The sequence below is a fragment of the Anabrus simplex genome, chromosome 1 (genome assembly GCF_040414725.1).
Source record: "Anabrus simplex isolate iqAnaSimp1 chromosome 1, ASM4041472v1, whole genome shotgun sequence".
Lineage (NCBI taxonomy): Eukaryota > Metazoa > Arthropoda > Insecta > Orthoptera > Tettigoniidae > Anabrus > Anabrus simplex.
Genome location: NC_090265.1, coordinates 419,153,415 through 419,169,348, shown reverse-complemented (window position 1 = coordinate 419,169,348; position 15,934 = coordinate 419,153,415). Strand labels below are relative to the sequence as shown.

The 15,934-nt window shown below is 40.4% G+C and overlaps 1 protein-coding gene across 1 annotated transcript; it reads left to right on the top strand.

Moving 5' to 3' along the window:
- The first annotated feature begins 1,739 nt into the window (after positions 1-1,739).
- Positions 1,740-13,145, top strand: LOC136856889 (uncharacterized). The gene is made up of 4 exons (XM_067135110.2): positions 1,740-1,818; positions 8,282-8,388; positions 9,849-9,981; positions 12,645-13,145. The coding sequence occupies exons 2-4, from the start codon at positions 8,295-8,297 to the stop codon at positions 12,733-12,735; spliced, it is 318 nt and encodes a 105-aa protein (XP_066991211.1). The 5' UTR covers positions 1,740-1,818; positions 8,282-8,294; the 3' UTR covers positions 12,736-13,145.
- Positions 13,146-15,934: the final 2,789 nt, after the last annotated feature.

The following is a 15,934-nucleotide window of genomic DNA, read 5'->3' as shown; positions in this document are numbered from 1 at the left end:
TATGAATATTACATCATATGACAGATTTTATATATTCACATAACGGTTCAGAGGAATGAAGTCAGTGATAAACGCATATAGAGCATATAGCCCTTCTTTTTGGCTTCTTCTACTGATGATCAACTGAAAAGAGAAGCGTTTGGTGATCGTAGTTAGGGGCTTCACTTGGACCTTCTGCAGCGAGGCCTCCGAGCACCTAGCTACGCCACTGGGTATCGAACTCGTCAAATAGGGGTCAGAAACAGAAGAGATATAAAGGGATGCGATGTGTTACATGTGACTGAAGACCGGCAAAGACACCCAGGTCCCGAACCGGAGGAATTAACCAAACGCGGCTAAAATACCTGAACCGGCTGGGAATCGAATTCGGGCCCCTATGAACCGAAAGCTACTACGCTGATCATTCATTCAGGAGTCGGACTTCCGACGGGATTGATTATTGGAAGTATTTAGATTATACCTATATCAGTGATCAGTATGGTATAATGAGAACAGAAATGTCAACCAATCACAGCTGCCTGTCCCTGTGATTGATTGATTGCTTGCTTGCTTGCTTGCTTGATTGATTGATTGATTGATTGATTGATTGATTGATTGATTGATTGATTGATTGATTGATTGATTGATTGATTGATTGATTGATTGATTGATTGATTGATTGATTTTATAATTATCCTTTTTTCACCTACGTGTACTTGTTTTAATGTAAAATCTTCATTGGAACATCTTTATAGCTTCTTTGGCCTTATTTTAAATCATACATTTGACCACAATGTGTACCATCGGCAGGACGTAAATCTGTTATCTAATGAAAGCCATAGCCGACATATTGGCAGGCTACGCTCAAAGAATTTAAGTGAAAAATTAACAGTCTACAGTATATATCTGTGCGGAAAGATTTTTTTCTAATGGTTTAACTTCATACTAACTCATCGAATGTTTTCAGCGACGCAAAGATAGGAAAGGGCTGTGGCCGTGACTTTAGTTAAGGTACAGTCCCAGCATTAGCAACGTGTGAATACAGGAAACTACAGAAATTTATCTCCAGAACTGCGGACGATGGAATTCGAACCCACCATCCCCCGAATGCAAGCTCTCAGCTACGCGACGTGAATTGCATTATCTGAATAAGTTACAGCCAGACGTACGAATCAAGTACGTATTTATTCACTTTTATTATCATTTAATTTTGCAGTAATTCGCTAAATAATCAAAATATAATACAATTCGAGCTCCAGATCCTCTGCATAAATTCGGGAGTTCTCGATATGTTACTACAGATAAAAGTCTTTTAAACATTAGTGACTCAGCTTTGTTGATATTTCTCTAGTTTCTCAGACCCCTGACATCTCCGCACCGATGTAATTAATGACGAAGCCTCACATGTCTGTCTCCAATTCTTACTTAAGTACCATACCCATAAATCAGGATTTCTTCCCAGGGAAATGAATGACTTGAAATTCTTAAGCATCTTCATCATTTTTATGATTTAACACGTACTAGTTGGTATTCACTCCTCGATCGAACACGTTCGTTACATATCCTCCACGTGTCCATAGCGTTAGTAAAAGCGCGAAAATTCATGGTTAAAAGTTAGAGATGATAAACTAGGCAAGTAAGTGGCACGTATATCTGGAATTTCTTTCCATTCTGGGAGGCTTCTGGCAACACTGGTCTACATGTCTTTGGGTTTATCAGCCAGCGATAGGTCAACTTTGACCCTTTTGGAAACAGCCCGATAAATGCATATCAGGGGCGATGCTCTCAGTTCTGTTGTAGGCAGTTTAACAGAAGCTTGTCCTGCTTGAGTGACATAAGGTAAGGAGTATATGAGCAGTGCAGTAATGGAAGTGAAACCGAGTAAGTCATGGAAAAGGAAGAAACAACATCACGTGGTGTCTCCAAATGAATCACAGCATTAATGTGAGGAGGGGGACGGAGGGTGCTCTGATTCTGTGCCAATACTCTGTACGTGGTATTCCACGTAGAACTGCAGATGGAATGATTTGTGGAGTGATCATATCTCAGTGGTAGAAAACTGGACAGTTGCACCATAGTCCGACTCGGTTCGCAATGTTCAACTTTCCACAGGCAATATTATTTTATTTTCTTACTAGCTGATGTACCCGCGCTTCGCTACGGGATTCTCAGAAAGACTGACCTTGTGGTTTTCCTAACTGAAGTAAACAAATCCCATTACAAAAACGTCAGTAGGAAAGTAGCGAAGTTATAATCATAATAATTTCGTGTTGCTATTTCTAGCCGGATGCAGCCCTTGTAAGGCAGACCCTCCGATGAGGGTGGGCGACATCTGCTATGTGTAGGTAACTGCCTGTTATTGTGGTGGAGGATAGTGTTATGTGTGATGTGTGAGTTGCAGGGATGTTGGGGACAGCAAAAACATCCAGCCCCGAACCAAGGGAAATAACCACTTAAGGTTAAAATCTCCCACCCGGTCGGGAAACGAACGCGGTATCTCTGGACCAAAGGCCAGCACGCTATCCATTTAGCAATGGAGCCGGATAATGTTATCATATAAAATACTCGATCAAATGAAAAACCGCACCTTTTCTCACTTTAAACGAACAGTACTACGGTGCCGATCTAACAGTCCAAAGTTCCAGAGCTGGAATGATCTGGCCACAGACATCCGTGATCACTCCTCTGCCATAATTCTCTTAAATATGCAAACTGCTCATTCCAGTCAGTGCCTCAGAGTACGGATTTAATAGCTCGAATGCTTTGATGAACCAGTGTGTTATGTACCAGTAGTGTCAGAAAATTTATGAACCAGAGGAATAGCATGCTAAAGAAGAAAGTTATCTAACTCCCCAGCTACTTCCCGCTAATATTCAAGCAGGCTGTTACACTCGGTACGACCGGGCGAGTTGGCCGTGTGGTTAGGGGCGCGCAGCTGTGAGCTTGCATCTGGTGGATTCGAACCCCATGTCCGCAACCCTGAAGATGGTATTCTGTGGCTTCCCATTTTCACACCAGGCAAATGCTGGGGCTGTATCTTAATTAAGTTCAAGGCCGCTTCCTTCGCACTCCTAGCCCTTTCCTATCCCATCGTTGCCATAAGACCTAACTGTGTCGGTGCGACCTAAGGCAAATTTAATCCTAACTATCGTAGATGAGTGGCAACAGAAGACACAAAGCCCACCACAACAAACAATGGTCAATGTAATGTTATTGTTGATCAATGTTACGCACTTTCAATATTGTAGGCCTTCACATTTAGTTTTCTTCCGACTCTGAAATACCACTCTTATCATAGTCGGTACGATAACATTGAATAAAACATAAATGGTCGGAAATTGTATTCTCTATAACTTTTGTTATGTAGTACTTTTCGATAGGACCAATAACATAGGTATTTTAAATTTTAGGCACCTTCCCCTAAACTACAATTTCATACAGGGCGCATAAAACTGTTTATAGTTTAGACTGTAGTTTATTATTCCCCGACTCTATATACCGACATTAAATTATGTTAATACATTTTCTCGTGGCTCGGCGTTGATATGGACTTGGCAACAAAAATACAAATTCATGAATATCTGTGTTATCAAAGCCGGTGCGGTAACAATGTATGACATAAATGATCGGAAATTTAATTCTATATAACTTTAGTATGTAGTATTTATCGTTAGGACCACTAATAATTTAAATATTTGAGATTTAAATTTTAGTCCTTCCCCTAAACTACCATTTCACTCAGCGTGAGTAAAATTATTTATAGCCTAGATTGTAGTGGCTCATCTCCCGACTTCACATACCGATTTTCATTAAATTCTCTTCAGCCGTTTTCTCGTGATGCGTGTACATACATACATACAGACAGACAGACAGACAGACAGAAATTACGGAAAAGTAAAAAAGTGCATTTCCTTGTTACTATGGACATGACCGATACAGAAATACCTTTCTTTTCAAATTCTGAGCAATGTACAGACAAAACTCTTATTTTATTATATAGATTTATCTGTTTACCCTCCCTTATTTTATATATATAGACTTCTTAATCCATTACCGTCCAGGATTGGGTTTCCCTCGGTCTCAGCTAGGGATCCTACCTCTATCGCCTCAAGGGCAGTATCCTGGAGCGTGAGACTTTCGGTCGGAGATACAAATAGGAAGAAGGACCAGTACCATGTCCAGATGGCCTCACCTGCTAAGATGAACAGGTGCCTTGTTACGGGGTTGGGAAGATCAGAAAGAATAGACAAGGAAGAAGGAAGGAAGCGGCCGTGAGATACCATACCGGCACTTGCCTGGACGAAAAGTGGAAAACCAGGGAACACCACTTCAAGGTGGTTGATGCGGAAATCTAACACCCCTTCTACTCAGTTGACCTCCCAAAGTTGAGTGGACCCCGTTCCAATCCTCACACCACTTTTCAAATTTCGTGGCAGAGTCGGGAATCGAACGCGGGTTTCCGGGGGTGGCAGTTAATACAAAACACTACACTACAGAGGCGATTAAAGGCAATATTTACTATATGGAAGTTCTATAGCTTCACACTGTTTACTCATATTATTTAGGTTTAAAACAGGCCTATTAGAATGTTTGTTTGTTTGTTTGTTTGTTTGTTTGTTTGTTTGTTTGTTTGTTTGTTTGTTTGTTTGTTTGTTTGTTTGTTTGTCCAACTCTTGCTCCATTTCTCTATGGGGTCGGGTATGAGGTGATATAAATCTGTCGTGGCGGGTTTTTATGACCGGATGCCCTTCTTGACGTCAACATTTCCGCAGGCAAAGCACAGATTATTGTAAAATAAACTTGCAAATAAATCACTCGACATTTTGAAGCACACAGACACTGAAGGAATAACACAATATCAATTATATTTTACCTAAATTAAATTTTTCGAGAAACACGACTAGTTTGGAAGTAAAGAACTGGCTTCCCTAACCTCAGACTTATTCTCAAAATGATGTATGCACGCTACAGTTTTGTCATGGACTTCAAAATAATCACGATGTATATTCCTAATCCATTTCTCTCTTAATGTTCTATTCCGTAGGAAACTTAAGAATACTTGTATGAGAGGCATTCCCATAGTTAGACTAAAACCTGGTCCACCTAGTGCACTCATGTTCTGGGTAGAAACACGATCAAAACAAGCATATTCTCACATTACTACGTTTAATTACAGATCGCATGTGTCCACTGATTCATATAAATACACTCGCACACTTATATTCTACAAAGAAACTAACATTTATCGTCAACTTTCATAAAATTACACCGACTACATACCATAACAACAAACCAAAACAAACCCAGATTTCCAACAATTTCGGCTACTCGGATTCGCCATTTTTGAACGATCGAGAGTAGCATTAAGGTCTGAGGATTGGAGTCGGTCTTGGTGTTATTAAATGTCTGTCAGATACGATATTTCCTTGTGATATATCGGTGGGTCCAGAAGTAGTAATATATTTATTTATGCCCCCAGTGGATACAAAAGTAGATCGGACCCTAAAAGTTGACTGCCGCTTTCGTTGTACAGTTATCGTCAAAAGAGCTTTGAAGTGTATCTTGTATTTTATCGTTCACGGGACATTCTCCACTTACCCCTATTCGTAAGCAGACATGTAGTTACGACGAGTGCATAGAATCGTAAATTAAGTGTTCGCTTTCTATGCTCGAGATAGCGGGATCGAATCCAGACACAACCGGTTGGCAACTTAAGGGATATATTATATTATATTATATTATATTATATTATATTATATTATATTATATTATATTATATTATATTATATTATATTATATTATATTATATTATATTATATTATATTATATTATATTATATTATATTATATTATATTATATTATATTATATTATATTGGTTTCCCATTTTCACAGCAGGCAAATGCTAGGGCAGTACCTTAATTAAGGCCTCGCCACGGTCGCTTTCTTCTCACTCCAAGCCGTTTCCTATCCCATTGTCGCCATATCTCTGTCGGTGCGACGTAAACCAAATTGTAAAAAAGAATAAAATGGGGGAAACTAGATTGCCCGAACCTGGGGTCTCCGGGTAAAAATCTGGCATATAGTTACACACATAAATATTTTCTCTATAGGTGCGTTTGTCTTTTCGGCATTCAGTCTATAAATCTCGCTGAATGAAATAAGCACATTCAAAATCCACTACCGGTATTGAAAACTATCACCAATTTACATTCCATTTCAACACCACTTGCCTTCAAATATGTGTTTAACACCGTTTATCTACAGCCAAATAAATTAGTAACTACGTAATCGCCTCCCGTGACTCCGCTTACTAAACCTATTTGTACACATATACACCCAGTTCATTTCCAGCTTAGCCATTTCTACATTTTATACATGTTTTAATACTTGCAATCTTTCACGCTGCTTTGACGTCTGTCATACCCAGTTTATGAATAAAATATTCCGAGTCCCTGCCACTTTCACTCTCATACAGTAAATTCCCTGTGAAGGGAGAGCGATATAAAATATAGTGTGCTCTAAGAACTGACTTCATTCCTGTAAAATGTAGCACATCGCAACTGCTATCTCTCTGTTATCTTTCTTACACTTGGTTTCACTTAGTATTAGACCATCCTGGAAGAAAACAAAGCTTACGTACTTCAAATGGTTCGTTAGATCTAAAATCGTATGTTCCGCCTAAAATGTTATCTCATTATGTCTGTTTCCTAAAGACAACGCCTTAATTATTGAAAATTATAATTATATTCTCGTACAATCCCGGTATAGGAAGCCAAGAATAACGGCCGAGAAGATTCGTCGTGCTGACCACACGACACCTCGTAATCTGCAGGCCTTCGGGCTGAGCAGCGGTCGCTTGGTAGGCCAAGGCCCTTCAAGGGCTGTAGTGCCATGGGGTTTGGTTTGGTTCTCGTACAATACTCACTGCATTTATAGGCCTACTCGGCAATAATGTTTTGACAAATTTGTAATTAATAATATTCATTGTGTTACGTCCCACTAATTACTTTTATAGTTTTCGGAGACGCCGAGTTGCCGGTATTTTTACCGACGAGAGTTGTTAACCTGCTGGTAAATCTACCGAAACTAGGCTGTCGTACTTGAACACCTTCAAGGACCACTGGACTGAGACAAACTCGGGGCTTGAAGACCAGCCCTCTTCTCTCTGAACCAGTCAGCCCAGCGAACAGTTTGTCGCATTTAAAAAATATTAGGCCTAGTCTGACTTGTAACTACCTGAAATAAAGAATTCATTCTACCGTCAGTTCTCACACCCTTATAGTTTATAGCCAACGTCCGTAGCCGTGTTGAAACACCGGATCCCGTGAGATCTCCGAAGTTAAGCAACATTGGGATGGGTTGCCACGCGCTGTTGGTGGGGGGTAAGGGAATGGAGGAGCGGAAAGGAACTAGCCACCCTACCGTACGTAAACTCCGGCTCAGGCACACCTCTGCGGAGGTTCGGACCTGCCTTCGGGCAGAATACACCCTTACCTTACCTTATAATTTATATGTACTTCACATGTTTTTCTTACCGAAAGATATACATTAACAACTTGGGATTAGCTTATGTACAACTCTTGTGAGTAGGTTTACTAAAACAAATAGTAGGTCTGGTGTGAAAATGGTGAAACCACGGAAAATTGTCTTCACAGCAGCTGATGATGGGGGTTCGAACCCACCATCTCCCGAATGCAAGCTTACAGCTACATGGTTCATACCACACAGCCAATCCACTTGGTTTTGACAAATTTACTTATTGGCGTAGTTAGTCGTCCTTCTGATCTCAACATATGCGGTTTGATCGTGACTGAGTAGTATCATTCAAGGGTTGTTGAATGTGGCAACTCCCTTTCGTTTGCTTTCAGCACGTTCAATAAATCTAGGACAATAATACACTTTGATGTCTCTTAAAGTCCATTACAACTGAAAGTACATGAATAGAATAGCTGCTGCAGTCACTTAAGTGCAGCCAGTATCCAGTATTCGGTAGATAGCGGGTTCGAACCCCACTGTCGGCAGCCCTGAAGATGGTTTTCCGTGGTTTCCCATTTTCACACCGGGCAAATGCTGGGGCTGTACCTTAATTAAGGCCATAGCCACTTCCCTTCTACTCCTAGCCCTTTCCTGTCCCATCGTCGCCATAAGACCTATCTGAGTCGGTGCGACGTAAAGCAAAATGAAAAAAATAATATCACTGTTATTATTATAAGCATAAGACCTGCTGTAAAGTAGATGTACTGTATGCAACAAGGACATGGAAGAGCTCACAGCCTACAGAAGATATTATGTCTGTTTCAGGATAAACTCCACCATGAAGATCGCCTTAGTGCTTGTGCTTGGAGCACTGTTAATCCTAGGCACCACGTCCTTCCATACCATTGAGAAAGTTCTACCCATTGACACAGGTACATTACTTCCTTGAAGGTCAGTAATCATAGATTCTCTGTTTTGTGTACGTCTGTCCGGCTCTGTAGCTGACTGGCCAACGTCTTGGCCTTCAGGACTCGGGGTCCAAGGTTCGATTCCCGGTCGGGTCGTGGGAATTTAATCATGATAGTTCAACTCCATTGGCTCAACGACAGGGAGTTTGTGGTGTCCCCAACATTCCTGCTACTCACACAGCACACACAACACTATCCTCCAACACAAAAACACGCAGTTTCATATACACGGCAGACGCCGCCCACCCTTTTCGGAAGGTCTGTCTTAAAAAGGATGCACCGGGCTATAACAGCTACATGATATAACCTGTGACAATAAAGTTCGGTGAATAGTCCTGTACTATCAACATAGATGAAAAATGCATGACAGTGACCTTACTGCCCTTCGAAATAATCCCCTCCCATAACTATGCATTGCCGAGATTGGCGATACATGTCCTGGAAACTTTGCAAGAAGACTTCCTTTGGGATGGTGTTCAAAAGCCTCGTCACGTTTCGTTGGATGTCAGGAATATCATCAAATGTCTTTTCTTTCAAAGCAAGTTTGAGTCCCGCCGGGAATCGAACCCGGGACTCCTGTGACCAAAGGCCAGCATGCTAACCATTTAGCCACGGAGCCGGACAGTAATAATAATAATAATAATAATAATAATAATAATAATAATAATAATAAATGGAAATAATCGAAGCCTATTGCCAGTCATTCGACCGGGTCAAGAACGAAAATGAACTGAAGGCCCTTCCAGCAGCGAGGATAAAAAATTGTGCCGGCTGCATAAGCCTGTCACACTTCTCTGGGGCAATGATTAATGACTGACAGATGATATGAAATGATATTGGAAGGTGTTGCTGGAATGAAAGATGATACGGAAAACCGGAGTAGGCCCTACTCGGAGAAAAGTCTGTTCCGCCTTCGCTTTGTCCAGCACAAATCTCACATAGAGTGACCGGGATTTGAACCACTGAACTCAGTGGTAATAAAAACTCAAGTCCTCATTCCGAGGTAGTGCAGCTATTTCCAGGCACACGCCCGTTGGAAGTGAGCTGCATGAATCTCTCAACTCAACAGAAATTGGATTTAACACTCACGAAAATCTCGCTATAGCTTGTCCACTTAGAGCGAAAGGGATAGAGATGAGGCTTTTATAAGTAATATGGCACGAATATCATCCACTGGACTTAAATCAACATTGTCGCTGTAATTAGTTAAAACAAGTCCACTATATCTTTAACCAGAATCGTATGATTCGTTAAGATACCTCAAGATCGTTTCAAAATATTACTGTCGTTTTTATTGTCAATGTGAAAAAATCATACTTCTCCTAATGTGCTTATTTCACCAGAATTTTATCAGTATGTTTATATGTTTTGTAATTATAAATGACGCCGACGCCAATTGTAACATACCTTTGTTTCGTACACAGATCATCCTAACCAGTGTTACGACAACGAGACCAGCGAAGTCCACGATCGAGGCTCGTCTTGGTTTGAACCTGGTCGATGTGCTCGCTTTGCCTGCAAGAAGGTAGAAGGGGAGTACCACATTATCTCGTATGGGTCAGTACCTCAACCACGTACTATTAGAAAGGGATTTCAGACAGACAAGCAAGGAAATTATTTTGGTCATCGCAATCATGTTTCATGATTCCTTCAAAGTTACTCTACCAAGCCTGGAAATAATCACTAGCATTCTCTCTATTACGTGCAAACAAAGTAAAACCTTACCACTACGTTACTTGAGCCCAAAAATTTATCACAATCGTATAGGGAAAGTCATTTGTACTGCAATACGTCTCCCATGCTCTCAGTGCTCGATGCCGAAGCCATGGAACAGTAAAGAGGTAGCAGAAAGGAGAAACTGTATCCAGTGATGGGCAGTGCATTTGCATAGTCACTGGAAAAAAGAATGTGCTCAGGGTAGTGTTTGTCCCTTGTATTTAATATTTTATCAGACTTAATGTTAGCTATGTATTATCAAATTATAATTCAACTGCCATGTGGATATAAACCCTGTGGACAGCCACAAAAAACATGATATCAAGTGCTTTAGGCTTTTTCAACCGTACAATTACCAGCGTTTCGCCCCAGTGTGGCAGTGAGCTCGTCAGTTGGATTGACACAGCATTCCAAGACGATAGCGGCCAGTGCGCCGTTAAGAGACCACTACAAGCCTCCTTGTAGAAACCCCAAAGAGCTTGAATATTTTAAATATTTTCAATCAATGAAAATTATATCCTTCTGTAAACTATTGTTTCTGAGAAAAGTGTACCTGCGTTCAATTTATATAATACCATGCGCTTATCCCTTTCTTCCATCTTTTTGAGCGACTGTACACGTCCAGAATCTGTTTTATTCTAACACAACATTTTTATGTTATAATGACATACAGGTAAGCCTCTGTGGCTCAGGCGGAGGCGCCGGACTCTCACCGCTGGGTTCCGTGGTTCAAATCCCGGTCACTCCATGTGAGATTTGTGCTGGACAAAGCGGAGGCGGGACAGGTTTTTTTTCAGGTAATCTGGTTTTCCTTGTCATATTTCATTCCAGCAACACTCTCCAATAGCATTTCATTTCATCTGTAATTAATTAACCATTGCCCCAGAGGAGTGCAACAGGCTTCGGCAGCCGGCACAATTCCTATCCTCGCCGCTAGATGGGGGATTCATTCTTTCGATTCCTGACCCGCTGACAGGCTGTGGATTCTCAATGACATACAGGTGTGTTAGAACTATTTTTCGCTTAAATGCAGCCAGTATCAAGTACTTATTCGTCAGATAGTGGGTTCGAACCCCACTGTCGGCAGCCCTGAAAATGGTTTTCCGTGGTTTCCCATTTTCACACCAGGCACATGCTGGGGCTGTACTTTAATTAAGGCCACGGTGGCGTCCTTCCCATTCCTAGGCTTTTCCTGTCTCATCGTCGCCATAAGACCTATCTGTGTTGGTGCGACGTAAAAAAATAGCAAAAATGAAAGAGTAGATAAAGAGAATGCCTTTGCTGGCGTGATGTAGTGTTTACAGTGCACTATGTCTTCTGGCATGGGCTATATCAAATTTGTTACTTTCATTGGCCTGTCTCAGTCTCATCCTTGGCTTTGACAATATGAAAGTGACTGAGGTATGAGTGATGCTAGGAATACTATTGCTTATGCAGCCAGTCCCTGTTATGAATGGTGTGAAAATATCGCTCATAGGGTCAGCTGGTGCATACATTTCAGTAGGCTTGGCAGACTGATATGTAATAGCATCGACTGGCTCGGTGAGGAAAGCAACGGGAAACTACCTCACTCCTCATTTCCCTAGCACGCCTCTTCAGTGACGCCTAGGCTAATTATGACAGCTGTTGGCGGAGCTGCAGAGGATCAAACCAGCCTTCGGGCTGAATACCCAACATACATACAGTTAAAGAGAAGGTCTAGAAATTAATTCTAAAGTATTTCCTTTAATACCCGCCTTATAGAATATTGCGACATAACAAAGTATATAGATGCCGAGCAAGTGGCTATGTGGCTGGGTCACGTAGCTATCAGCTTACACTCGGGAGATAGTGGGTTCAAACCCCACTGGCTGCAGCCCTGAAGATGATTTTTGTGGTTTCCCATTTTCACACCAGCCAAATGTCACAGCCGTTACCTTCCCACTCCTAGCCCTTTCCTATCAGATCGTCACCATAAGACCTATCTGTGTCGGTTCGACGTAAATCAAATTGAAAAAAATTCCGCTCATATGAGAACCGCGAGAAAAGTGTAAGGGGGTGCACATTTACATGAAAAAGGTGTATTGAATTGTGAAAATCCGCGAGTAAAATGTGTTTTAATGTAGAATGTAATTTATTCAATATAACATATATTGAATGTATAAATTTAATGCTAATTAATCTGTAAAGTAGAACTTTATGCCATATTTCAACAATATAAGAGAAATTCAATCCAGAAAACCGAAATCAAATGCAATAAAACTTTAGTCCATTAATAAGTAATTAATCTTGGAACAAAACTTGGACCCTTATTGGTGTTTTAAACTTACTTTTTTCTTCAGTACAGAAATTAACCCACTCGGTTAATGTTCACATGGTCAAAAGTCCAAGACAGCGTAGAACATTTTCTGCTTGGAATATTTGAGAAATAATGGATATTCAGTTTTATATATTGAACCTTTTAATTTTAGACAATATATTTTCCATCGTCTATTTATCTGAAAGACTGGTCCACAATGTTGCAGATGCGGAGATGCTGATCCTGTAGAAGGCTGTGCTTTGCAAGCCGATGAGACGTTGGAGTACCCTAAATGCTGTCCTGTGATGGTATGCTAAGAAGAGTCCGTCCCGTCCATTAGCGTCAGTGGGACATTTCGAAACAAATTATCAAGAGAATTTACATATTGTGTTGCGTTCTCTATAGACCGTTTCTATTCTCTACAAACAACAAGAACGATTCACGATCAATTAAATAAATATTTGACGTCAGCATTCAAAATTTGTTCGACTGGACACAAAACCACGACTTCAAACAGAACGAACGCTATGCCACCAACGAAGAAGGAATGGTTTCAAAGTTGAGACGTCACCTCTTATAATAATTCAATAATCAGATGTAAATATTCAATGTATCCTACTGTACTATTATTTAGTCCTGTAAGGTCGGCTCCACTCTCGGACTATATTGATAAAACCAAGAAGGTTTGTGTATGAGACGAATTACAGTCCAACGACTGAGAAATGAACTGAAACACATTGCTATTTTTAACCTTATTTCCAGCTCTTCAGTACAGAGATGAACAAAATTAAACCTTACTGGAGCATTTTCTGCTTAGAATATTTGGGAAATAGGGGATATTGAGTTTTATTGTAGTGAATCTTCCTCTCCCTTTTGCTGGCGTAGTATTGAAGCTCTTCGCTTTGAATTAGAAATATAACTGAAGATGATGATTAGAGCCCGTATTTTTATGCATTGGCAGGTTAGAATGCAAACTTACTGAAGCGAGTAGCAAATATATTCTACCTTCACAGTGATTATTGTATAAGCATTAGGGGTACGGCCCATCAGAACCGCCTATAATATATGTTACTCTTGCTACACTATAAAAGAGCGGGTGGCCGACATTTCCTACTAACCACATTAGTTTGCAATCTAACCTATTACTACATAAAAATCCGGGCTTTAATGATGGTCAATCTCCTCACCTCACTATGACGTTACGAATGTTTCACGCAGAAGAGAAGCGGAATGGGATGGAGAGATACCTGAGGAGTAAGTGCCCGTAAGCTGTGACACAGATAGTCTCAACATTTGGATGGAGACCAATTGTCGATGACGGAATACAAACGTATTTTACTATTGAATATATGTATACTCCGTTACGAAGGTAACGTATTGCCTATCCTGGCATTATTAATTTATTTTGTAAGTATGCACTGATTAAAAATGCTGAAACCTACAAATTTGAAACATTGCTATATTAAATATTAAATTTGGTTGTGGCTGTTATTTACTGCCTTTGGTTTAAAAATTTTTGAATTGCTGTAAGGAATGTTCCTTTCTTTCTTTCTTTCTTTCTTTCTTTCTTTCTTTCTTTCTTTCATAATCCATTTACCCTCCGGCGTTGGGTTTTCCCTCGGGGTCAGCGAGAGATCTCAGTTCTACCGCCTCAAGGGCAGTGTCCTGGAGCATGGGACTTTGGGTCGGGGGATACAACTGGGCAAGAGGACCAGTAGCTCACCCAGGCGATCACACCTCATATTCTGAACAGGGGGCTTGTGGAGGGATGGGAAGATTGGAAGGGATAGGCAAGGAAGAGGGAAGGAAGCTGGCTGTGGCCTTAAATTATATATCATCCCAGCATTTGCCTGGAAGAGAAGTAAAAAACCACTTCGAGGATGGTTGAGGTGGGAATCGAACCCTTCTTTACTCAGTTGACGTACCCGAGGCCGAGTAGACCCCGTTTCAGCCCTTGTACCACTTATTGAATTTCGTGGCAGAGCCGGGAATCGAACACGGGCCTCCTTGGGTAGCAGCTAATCACACTAACCACTACACCGCAGAGGCGGACCATGTTCTTTTCAAACTTAAAATGTAAGCAAAAATATTAGAAGTATTATTTTCCTTTTGATCGTATAAATTGATGTATTAAAGGATATGTGGCAACGTTAGGTACAGCATGTTTAGGATACCACAGATAATTAAGTGAACTTCCTGATTTTTATAGTTTCTTAACTGAACGTACCTATAAACAAACAAAGGTAGGAAAGATGAGAAAATCATTTACAGTTTTGTTGATGTAAATTTGCATGAGCAAATCTCACAGTCCCCAGCCGCATATTTATGTTCCTCCTTCTCCTCTTCTCCTTCTTCTTCTTTCTTTCTTTCTTTCTTTCTTTCTTTCTTTCCTTCTTTCTTTATTTCTTTCATTAGCTGCCAACATAAACACCTTCGAATCTTCTATTTTAATGTGTCGAGCGTCCAAAGCACAAAATGCACCGGCTGAATTGCACCTTGGTTGTACCCCTGGATTTTCTAGTACCCTAAATTTTCCGTCATGTTCCAAATTAATTGTTATCACGGATTTATGATTTATAAGCTTTAGTATTTTTATATCCCACAGTAAGATTTTTAATCTAATGGTTCCAAACAACATTGTTAAAAGCTTCATTTACATTTTGTCTCCTCTTAAAAGCATAATTTCAAAAACTAGGGTGGGCAAGATCTCTATAAAGTTCCGTTGTAGTTGCACCATGACCCACATATATTTTGCTAGGGCTCTTCACTTCTGTGTGGACCAGGAAGAAGCGTGGCGTTTCTGCATGGTAGGGACATGAACATGAAATTTATGGCATTTGGAATGCATTTTGCTAAGAACAAGAACTGCACTGTGTTAGACACATATCAACGAACACAGCACATTTGAAAAACAATATTCAAAATTTCATGCGAAATTTGAAGTACGTACTTACCTCAACTCTGTTAAATATATTCCAGCATATCTCTTTCCACATAAATAAAGCGTTCATATACTCCCTAGAACCTAAAACATCATTTAAAACCCTTAACCACTGTCTTAGTCATGTGTAAGTGTGAAACTGTCAACGGTATAGAAGAAGGACATCATGTCCTTCAAGTGTGTACATAGATGATGCAATATCATATACACGAGTTTTTTTTTCATTATTACATTTCTGAGTAAAATGCTCGTAAGATCATTAGGAGTTTTTTTTAATACCAGACATAATTATGTATTTTACGTCAATTGATACTCCATTCCTACCTAAATAATTCTGTGGCACCCAATTTCTGTAAAAATCATAAGAAAACCTCACTTTGAGCTATATTCTGGACTTCACTGTCGTATAAGAAGGATATTGTGACCTTTCGCGCATCTCTATTTCTGGGTTCAAACTGATATTTTTTGTGCCTCGGCTGGTGTCACGCGAAGATGCAAGAGGTTACACTCAAGGGACGTGAAAATTCATCAGTCCTGGTCACAGTATCGCACCGTTTATTCCTTTAAGATCTGAC